At 39.3% G+C, this 10,940-nt stretch overlaps 1 protein-coding gene across 1 annotated transcript in view; it reads left to right on the top strand.

Moving 5' to 3' along the window:
• The window catches only part of SNTN (sentan, cilia apical structure protein), a 21,908-nt gene extending 15,993 nt beyond the window's left edge, over positions 1 to 5,915 (top strand). Inside the window, exons 3-4 of the mRNA XM_069084539.1 lie at positions 892 to 1,031; positions 5,756 to 5,915. Of these exons, the coding sequence (XP_068940640.1) occupies positions 892 to 1,031; positions 5,756 to 5,914 (299 nt within the window). The 3' untranslated portion in view covers position 5,915. The remainder of the gene's footprint in view (positions 1 to 891; positions 1,032 to 5,755) is intronic.
• Positions 5,916 to 10,940: the final 5,025 nt, after the last annotated feature.

Below are 10,940 nucleotides of genomic sequence, written 5' to 3'. Positions count from 1 at the left end.
AGAGAGAGAGACAGACAGAGAGAGGGAGGAACGAAGGAGCGAAGGAACGAAGGAATGAAGTAACGAAGGAAGAAATTACAAATGCTAGAAGGAAAAAATGGGACACTAATGCATTCTTGGTAGAGTTGTAAACAGATTCAATCATTTTGAAGAGCAATTTTGAACTATGCCCAAAGGGCTATAAAAGTATGCATAGCCCTTAACCCAGAAATATCGCTACTAAATCTGTATCCCAAAGAGATCTAAGGAAAAGGAAAAGGACCTATATGTATAGCAATGTTTGTAGCAGTTCTTTTTGTGGGGCAAATAATTAGAAATTCACTTATCAATTGGGGAATGGCTGACCAAGTTGTGGTATACTATTGTAATGAAATACTATTGTGCTACAAGAAATAACAAGTAAGATGATTTCAGTAAAAAAACGGGAAAGACTTGTATGAACTGACATAAAGTGAAATGAGCAGAACTAGGAGAACATTTTACACTATAACAATATTATATGATGATTAACTATGAATGACTTAGCTTTGAAAGAACTGAGGGAGTCTGGATGTGGATCAGAGAGTACATTTTAAATTTTTTCTTTATTTTTCTTGGGATTTTTTTTGGTCTGTGTTTCCTTATGCAACATGGCTAGTATGGAAATGTGTTTTGCTTGACAGCACAAGTATAATCTATGTCAAATTTCTTGCCTTCTCAAGGAGGGGAGAAGAATGTAGGCAGAGAATTTGGAACTCAAATTTTTTTTAAAGAACTTAAAAAATTACATGTAATTGTGGAAAAAAATTAAAGAAGCAAGCAAAGCAAAAAAAAAAAGAAAGGATAGATCTTATGTCTCTAGATCTCATTTTCCATCATGTAACATAGCTTTGCATGTAATCTCTTTTATAGCTCTGGGGAAAGGCTCAGACTTGGAGAAAGCCTTTGCTACTGCAGCTCTGATTTATAATAACTCTTCTGACCCAGATGGTAAACTCAGTAAATCTGTCGCCAAAAACTTACTGAAGACCCAGTTTATGAATTTCATCCAGGTAAGGAGATTAAAGTGCACAAGCAGTGTCTGAGCTTTGCTAGAGGGTCATTCCCTATCTTAAATCAAGATTTGCTTTCCTTTTGCCTCACAGAAGCCCTGCATATAGTAAGATAGCAAAAAGAATAACTACTTTCGGGTAAATTTTCCACCAGTAAACAGAAAGTGTTATCTTTGGGTGGTTTTCCTTAGAGGATGTGTCTTTTAATATTTGCCCTTTAAAATTTTTGCTTAATTCTGGGTCCAGTGGGTGTCTCTTTCCAGTGAGTCACAGCGAGCCATTTATGTGATACTCTGTCAAATCCTTAGGGACTTATTAAAACAAGATAATATAATAGAAGGCGTTGAATATGTTGCCTCATTAGTATTCATCACCATCTTTAGAGATCCAAGATTACAGATTGGGATGGTCAAGAAATTGAAACAGGAACTATTTAAAATTAAGGTTAGCATTATTAGTGGAAACCAGAGAGATGGAATTGAATTAGAATAATTTAAAAGTCCTAGCCTTGGATTCAAAAAAATCAGCCGCACACGTTCAGGATGAAGGCAGGATAGATAGACAGCAAGTCATGGTGAGAAAAGATTGGGCATTTTAGGGGATTACAACCTCAATATACATCAATCATGTGATATGATGACCAGATAAGTTATGGTGACCTTAGGCTGCATTAAGCAGCAAACAGCATGCAGAATAATCAATTGATTATTCATTAAGCTCCTAATCAGTCAATCAATCAACAAGCATTTATAAAGTTCTTACTGCATGATAGGCAACTGTGCTAACTTGTGGGTACAAAAAAAGGCAAAAACATTTTCCCTTCCCTGGAGGAGATCATTTTTTTAATTTTATTATTATTTCAATTAAAAATCACATATTTTCTCTCCCTCTCAATTCCCCCCAAAACAAGACCCTTATAACAACTATGCATCGTCAAGCAGAACAAAATCCCATGCTGGCTATGAAGTTCACATTCTAATGAGTGAGAGAGAATACATATAATTAAGTACATAGCAAATATATACCAAGTAGTCAGTGGGTACAAAGAAATAGACCCTGCTCTTCAGGAACTTACATTCTATCAAGATGTGCACACACGTGGGTGCACCTGCAAACACACACACACACACACACACACACACACCATGCATAATAAACACAAAGTAATTTAGTGAGGATAAAAGTAGTTGGTGGGATAGGAAGGGCTTCATGTAGACGGTGCTTTCTGAATAAAGAAAGTGATAGTGCAATTGTCCTCCATCCTGGACAGACCACATATCCAGTTTTGTTTCAGTTCCTAGGCACTACAATTTGGAAAAGACAGTGACACACTAGAGCAGTTCTGATACTGGGAACCCATGCAATAGCATGGGGGGAAATTACATGTTCATTTTCATTAACTGAGATTTAGCATTTCCTTCAAATATTTCAAAATGTTATTCTGAGGAGGGAGCTGTAGGATTCACCAAACTGCCGAAGAGGTATAGACACAAAAAATTAAGAACCCCTAAATTAGAGCATGTCCAGAGGAAAGCAGGATAGTAAGAGGGCAGGAAATAATGTCATGTGAGAATCAGCAGAAGAGCTTGGAATGGTTGGTCTGGAGAAACAAAGGCAAGGGAGGCCTGATTGCTGTCTTCAAAAACTCAACAGGCTGTCATGTGGGACATGGATTAATTCTGCTTGGCACTAAAGGACAGAAAAAGGAGCCGAGACAGCATGATAGATACAGAAGAGCACTGTCTTTCTGGGGTATGGGCTCAAAGCTGTTACCTGCATGACCTTGGTCAAATCACTTCATTTCTCTTGGGTTCATTTTTCTCAGCTGCTAAATGAGGGGTTTGGACTAATTGGCTTCTGAAGTTCCTTCCATCTCTAAATCTATGACCCCATAAATAATGCAGGTAAATTACAGAGAGGCAAGCTTAAGTTTAGTATAAGAGAAGACTATGAGAGCAGTCCAATGGTAGAACTGCTTTGGGTAAGAGTGAGTTCCTGGTTACCAGGTAGCTTCATGCAAAGGCTGGATGACCACTTGTTAGTGATGTCAGGGAAATTCCTGTTAAGATATGGATGATACATATATCAATGACTTCTGAGGTTCCATTCCAATCTAAGAGCCTTTGGATTTGTAGGTAGTCTGTCCTTAGTGTGGGATAAAGAGAAGAAAGTTTTCAACCACTCACATTTCATATAAAAAAATATACATAGTCCCCAATTTAATGATGCCACCTGTTATGTTGGACCTACCTTTCAAATGAGGAAACTTTATTTCAGTGGACTCTAGGGGATTCCTTTTTTCCTGGGGCTCCTTGGTGGTATAGGTGAAAATGTCTAAGGTATGTTGTTATATCCTATTTGATTGAAAATAAGTGTCCTTTACAAGCAAGAAGGAAGAAAGAAGGAACTGTAAACTAATAGAAACCATCTATGGACTAAGTCTCAGAAGCAAATATCCCTAAAAATGCAAGCCAAGTCACCATCACTCATCTTCATGTAAAAGTGAAATTGGGGGCGACCACGTGGTGCAGTGAGTAAGAGCGCCAGCCCCAGAGTCGGGAGACCTGGGATTGTTTCCAGCCTCAGATACTTAGCACCCACACAAAATAACTGGTTGTGTAACCTTGAGCAAGTTACTTAACCCCAATTGCTTTAAAAAAAAAGTGAAATTGGATTGGGATCAGCAAATCTTCCTCTTCTCCCATCTTCCATCCCATAATCCTCTTCATATTCTAATATAAAACATGAGAATGTGTAGAATTATAAAGAGCAGGAATTACCATCACACTACACACTTTCCCTCAACCAGTTTTCTATAGGACTTCACAAAATACGTCCTGAGGGAAGTGTAAAAGATATGCTTCTCTGATCAGACAGGTGAGTGGGGCACCCCATTGTCTCAATGCTTGAAAAACCCAGCATTTCCAAACAAAGCACAAACACCTGTCACTTCAGTCAAAAACTCAACCAAACATCATCTACATCATGTCAGGCAGCCAGTCTGACTTGGGCTTTTAATGAAACTGATTGAATTTTTTTGCTGCATTGTTTGTACTTTTTTTTTGCTAAAGTTTTTTGTTTACCAAGTCTATAGGATATTTTAACACAATATAGAAAGAACCACCATGTCACCATTCAGTCATAGAGGGCTACACTATTGTGGGGAACCACAGTCTTAGAGGAGAAAGACTTCATGTCTATTTCATCCATCCATTCAATAAGGATTTATTAGGCATCGACTAAGTACAAAAAAAACTGTGTTTGGCATTGGACCTAAGAAAATTAAATATCCCAGGCCCTCCAGGATCATACAGACTGCTGAATCCAAAGAAGCAAATAGGAATCATATACATAATAAAACCATAATTGCAAGAAGAAACTATAGACAACTGATGGGTCAGGAAAAGTTTTAAGAGAAATCACCTGAACTGAATCTTGAAAGGCATTAGGGAATCTAAAAGGTAGTGGTGCTGAAGAGGGTGTGGTGCTTTAAAAGGTTTGAGAGACATAATGTCTGGGTCATTTAATCATTTCATTAATAATGCCAGCACTTAATAAAAAGATGGTTATTTGGCCATCCCTTTCTTTGACCAAAGACAACCACGGCAGAGGGCTCATGGCTTATATGTCCATTAGTGTTCCACACCCTTGGGTGTTTCCAAGGGTGGCAATCAATTCTGACTGATCAACAATTAATGAGAGAATGAATATTATTATGAGGGGCTGGACCAGAATTATGTCATTTATTTCTTAAGTTACCCCCAGCCTTGGGCAATCTATTCAAAGAATTTATTCCCACCCAAACCTGAGTAGAGCATAACTGCTGCCCTGCCTTTGTGGGGTCTGGATAGAGAAAAATGTTAGCTAAACCTTCAGAGATGCAGGTCTTGAAATGAGGATTTTAAAAAAGGAGGAAATCTGAATCTCCCCCAAATTATTAGTTATTAATAATCATTTCTTTCAATGGAGCACATACTAGATATGTGAGACAGTCTGGACAAAGGCAACGAGATGGGAAATTGTACAAGGGACAGCCTGCAGAGCAGTTTGGCTGGAATTTAGAATGTGACTAGAGAGAAAGGGACAAGGAGGGAAAATGTGTGAAAGTAGAATGACAACGACCTGGTCTCTAATTGGAATCAGGAAACATGATTTTACCCTGTGTGCGGAAGCCATATTCTCTCGGGGGCTTTCAAGAGATATTCTTCGGTCGTTATCATGATTATTTTTGACAATTAGCATGTGGGTGAGCATTTGGTGATTAAGCCAAAGATGATAAATGAGAACACAAATAGTCAGAATACTGAGTGGAATGACCTTAATATTTGCAGTGTTAGCAGGGAAGATTATTCATGAGTTGTAGTCTGATACGATATGAAGAGGCCCTCCATTAATAATGTGATTCAAATTTGTACCGTCAATCTTTCTGTTTATGTGAACTGTGTGTTTGGATTTGATTTATGAGTAAATTGAATGTGGAAGGTCTTCCAAAGCATATATATTTTCTCTTGGCAAGTATATTTCAGAGTTCTTGGCAATCTTATTTGGTGGGGGTGGGGAAAGAAACTATTCTTGAACCCAGAAATGCAGGTCTGTAAGAGTGCTTTCTAAGCACTAATCCTACAACCAAGTAGATTATTTTTTTAAATGGAAAATCTATGAACACCTACAAACATGGGGTGTTAACAGTGCTCTGAGAACTTTTTAATTTGTTCTTCTCACAGGGACAAGAAAACAAACCCAAGTACAAAGAGATCCTTTCTGAGCTTGAGGAGCAAACAGAGAGTAAATTGGGTTTTGAAGATTTCATGATCTTGCTCTTAAGTATTACTCTAATGTCGGATCTACTTCAAGAAATCTGGACACCAAAAATCACCAAATGAAATGGCATGTCAGAATGGCTAAAGAACACCCAAGCAGTAGAAGATGGTGACTAAGGGTGCTGCCACCTTATTTCTGATCAAATGCAAATTTGTCAAAGGTGTAAAGCCTGCTGTAAAAAAAACAAAAACAAAACAGAAGTTCCTTATGAGGCTGGTTCTGTCCCATGTCAGATCCATCTGTCATATCCACAGTGTTAAACTACTCTTCTTTCTCCCTTTAATGGTGGAAGACTGCAGGCAATGTCTAGCACTAACAATATGCTGGTTTCCAAGAGTACTCTATTGTGAGTCTGTCTCTCCTGAGTTATAGGGAAAGAGGACTAATTTGGAATCAGAGGACCTGAGTTCAAATCCTTTCTCTCTCTCTTTTCTCATCCACAAAATTAGGAAGCTAGACACCTGTGAGCCTTCTTTACTAGCACAATTAGAGGTACAACCTAGAAAAATTTTCCACTCGGCTTCACCAAAAGTTATGGCAGTTGTTAGCACAGAGAATGCCCCTGTCCCTATATGCCAGTGAAGGCTCTGGGCACAAATATTCACATCACTGTGTTCTGATGCAGTACTTTATAAACCTAACACCAGAAGGTAGCTGAACCTCTAGGAGACTAGACAGTTGCCCCCAGGCTCCCTAACTTAGCTTCAGGAAATATAAATCACATTATAGCCAGAAGGTACCTTAAACTCTTTCTGAATAAACTATTAATCTTATTAAATGGCACCAGGAGGTCTAAGGGACTGATACAATCTCCAGCTTAGAGTCAGAAATCGTGTCTATATAGCACAACAGGGAAGGGGTGAACAGAGATGTAATATATTAGACTCTTGTCTTTAGTTATTCTGGATAATTCAGACCTAAAATAATTGGGGGGGGGTCCTTAAATCTGAACTATCCTGATCAACTCTCTACACAGCCTAGTTAGCCAAGCAGTTACAATGTTACTCCTCCTCCCAAGAAAGGAAACAGCTTCGGCAATACAGGAAATACTTGTATTGTAAAAACTCTTTTGTGAAATTGAGTGTTTAGTTATTAACCTGTTTTCGTTAGCTTTTTTTTATTGTTTAATTAGGGCAGTGTCTCAAAAAAATAGAACACAACCACCATGGACATTTATTAAACATTTATCATGCTCCTTATACTGTGCTGGTCACTAGGGATACAACGTGGGGGCAATGAAAGGAAATAATTTTTGGCCTCAAAAAGTTTACACTCTACTGGGAGAAGCGAGGGATAGCGGGCACAACAGATACCTAGAAAACATCTCATTCACTCAATAAGCATTGATTAAATGTCTACTGGTGCAAAACACTGTTAGGTCTTGGAGGAGGGGTGCAGAGATGAAATGAAAAACAACGGCGAGCTCCCAGAAACGTGCTTCCCTCAGTGGTGGGCTTATATACAGCATGATGATAGAAAGGTAAGCGCAAGATCAACTGAAGTGGAAAGAAGCACTGCAAGAGGGTCAGGAAAGACTTCCCTTAGGATATGCAGACAGAGCTGAGGCTCGAAGGGATGTGGGGTGGAACAGGTGAGGAAAGAGAAACTAGTACTTGGCAAAGACCCAGAAATGGAATCCCGTGTTCAGGATAAAGCCCAAAAGGCCAGTTTGACCGAGTAATGGAATTCACGAGGAGAGCAACATGAAACTAGTCTGAAAAGGTAGGCAGAAGTCAGACTGTGGAGGGTTTTAAATGGCCAAGCTACAGGGTTTACGGATTATCCTAGAGGCATTGGGGAGCCTTGGGAGAATCTTGAGCCAAGGATCACCATGGTCAAATGGATAGAAGGAGGAATTTGGCAGTGATGTGGGACCTGTCAAATGCCCTCAACCCTTTGGAATGCCACAGGAGCCAGACTACAATGTGATTGGGAAGTATTTCATAGAATAAGTAAAATACAATAAAAATAGATAATATTCTACTTTAAAACTAAGTGAGTACGCTGCCCATGGTGATTCTTATTGTGGATTGGTGGCCCCCATTTCTATTGGATTTTGACCCCACTGGTATAGAGGATAGATTGGAGAAGTTAGAGACAGGAAGCAAAGAAATCATTTAGGAGGTCACTGCAATAGTTTCATATTATATATTATACATTTGCCTATGTTTGTGTATGTGTGTATTTACATACATACATGTGTGTGTATAGAATGTCCATTTTCTGTTATCCAAATTCCAGTTTTTAAATTTTTTTTTTTTGCTTTTTGGGGCAAAAAGGGGGTAGCTAGATGGTGCAGTGAATAGAGCACCGACTCTGGAGTCAGGAGGACCTGAGTTCAAATCCAGCCTCAGACACAACACAAAAACTAGCCGTGTGACCTTGAGCAAGTCACTTAACCCCAATTGCCCTCCAAAAAGCAAACAAAGAAATTTTTTAAGAAAATTCCCTTGACCACAAATGGGAAAAAAAACATTGTAAATTATACAGTACAAACCCAGATCTGTCACTTGAAGCAATACTTGAAGGATGACAAGTCAGCATCAAAACCGCAACATTAGACTATGCCCTATAACTTTAATAGCTTAGGGTTGGGAGGACCTTAGAGTTCAATTAGGCCGCCGGACTCATTTTACAAATGAGGTAACTGATCACAATGACTTTCCCAAGGTTACACACAGCCAAGTCAAACCAAGAAGCTAGACCTACTGACTCCCTGGCATTTCCTACCCGACCACAGGCAAGCCTCCTTGTTTATTGCAATGGCCCTTCCACATCTTCACTGTGTAAAATCAGGCACACTCCCTGCCAAAGTCCAGATGTCAATTTGACCAAGAAATCTCTCTTGTAATTGTGCACAGCCCAGCTTTCCTGCAGATGGTCCTGGAGCACCCTTGTAATTGTGTAAGCTTGACAGAACCAGGACTGATTTTACAACCCCCTAATTTTCTTTCTTTTCTGGTCTCAAGATGGGTCTAAGTATGAGATCATGATTCAGGCTTTAAATACTCTTTTAAAAAGAAGTGATGGGGAGGGAGGGGATTGAGATCAGGGAAAAAGAGAAAGGCAGGCAGCCTGTTGATTAAGTTCCCTTCAGTGCCACTGGAGCCTAACCAGGCCCTAATGAGACTCCCAGAGTTCCAACATTTGGACTCTCAGTCCAGTTTAAAACATGCTTTCTGGTTCCAGCTAAAATCCCACCTTCTATGGGAAGCCTTCCTTAATTCCTCTTAATTCCTACACTTTCTATCTTTTAATTATTTCTTTTTTATCCTATATATAACTTGCTTTGTATATCTGTTTGCATGTTGTTTCCCATTAGATTGGAAATTCCTTGAGGGCAGAACTATCTTTTGCCTCCTGGTATCCCCAGTGCTTAGCACAGTGCCTGATCCAAAGCAGGTGCTTAATGACTTACAGATTGATTGATTAAATCACTGAGACCTGGCCAGCTAGGCCCTGGAAATCCAAATATAAAAGGGAGACAGTCTGTCCTCAAGGAGCTTAAGTTCTGTTTTTTAGGATCCCAAATTTAGAAAGGTCCTCAAAGACCCTATAATCTCATTCTCTCATTTTATAGGCTTAGAGGCTTAGAGTTTGACAGGGTCAGAGACCTAGAGCTGTGCAGACTCTCAGAAACCAGTCCAACTCGCTCATTCTATAGAGAAAGAAACTAAGGAGTTTAAGAAAGGAGATTGAATGACTTACCCAGTCTAGATCCAGCCCTGCCTTTGTCCTGAACCCAGACACACAACATGTACTAGAATGAAGAATGAGCAAAGAGGAGGTTGGGACTTCAAGGCCATCATGGTGCTGCCCATAGGCATCATTCCAGTTGTGCCAGGTGGAACTAGGCCTTGGGGAAGTCATTTATCCATTCCAGGCTCCATCTTTTCCACTGTAAGATGAGGCATATGGAGCAGGTAGTCTTTAAGGTGATTCATGGTTCTTTTTTATTTTTGTTTTATTTTTAATATATACTTCTTGGTTCTAAGATCCTGGGACTAGCAGGAACAAAAATCCTTCAGGCTCTGAAATTCTACGATTGCAAGGACCCTGGATGTTCTCCTCGATGCTCAAAGGAGCCAGAAGGAACTTTCGTGGCCATTGTATCCATTTGACAATTGAAGACACCAAGGCCTGAGGAGGTTATTGACCTCTCCAAAGTCACTCTGTAAAAAAAAAATCAGAGGAAAGATTTGAACCCAGATTTTCTGCAAAAGTTTAGCACGTTTAGCATTCTTAGCACATTTTTCATTATGTAAACATGTCATCTAAATAGGGACTGGTCTATGATCTCATTTGGGTAGGAAGCTCCCAGTGGGGAACACTCTCCACCCATGCAGGTCAACAGTCTTAAGGAACTGTCTGGAGCTGTGGTATCTGATTCAGATAGAAATGGATGCCATAGAGACCATACATAAGGATCCTTGTGGGCCATATATTGACTTAGAAAACTGCATATTAATATTATCTATGCTTTATTGTATTTTGATGTATTTTGTTAAATATTTCCCAATTATATTTTAGTCTCATTCTGCCTAAGCTGGCTTGGGAATGTTGAGGGAGTGTGTTTGTCACATCTAGCCTAGAGCATGGAGAGGCTAAATTACTTAAATGCCTGGTGTTATTGGGCCACTATGTGTCACAGATGAGACTGGAATCTGAGTCTTCCCAGCTCTAAGGTCAACTCCTTATATACCATGCCATATTGCTTTAGTAATGTCACTTAAATATCCTTACAAAATAAAACTAGATGAAAATTAACAAGATCTTATAGTAAATACAAGCTGACCTTGGAGTCAGTAATACAAAGGCTTAGGCTTCAGTTGAGATACTTACTGGCTGTTTGACATTAGGCAAGTCACTTAGCCTCTCTGAGAGCCTCAGCTCCCTCATCCAGAAAATGGGCTAATACTAGCATTCACCACATAGAGCTTTTTTAGTATCAAATGAGATCATATATAAAATGCTTTACAAACCTAGATGTGCTTTATAAATGTCATCTATTATATGTTGCTATTAATTATTAATGTCAGAAGCAGCCTTAGACACTCTTAAATTAACTCTAGATCTTGATATCAGGGG

Source organism: Petaurus breviceps, unplaced genomic scaffold (genome assembly GCF_028583685.1).
Source record: "Petaurus breviceps papuanus isolate PSGF00001 unplaced genomic scaffold, PetGlider_PUasm1.0 174, whole genome shotgun sequence".
NCBI lineage: Eukaryota > Metazoa > Chordata > Mammalia > Diprotodontia > Petauridae > Petaurus > Petaurus breviceps.
This window is presented reverse-complemented; position numbering and strand designations above follow the sequence as displayed.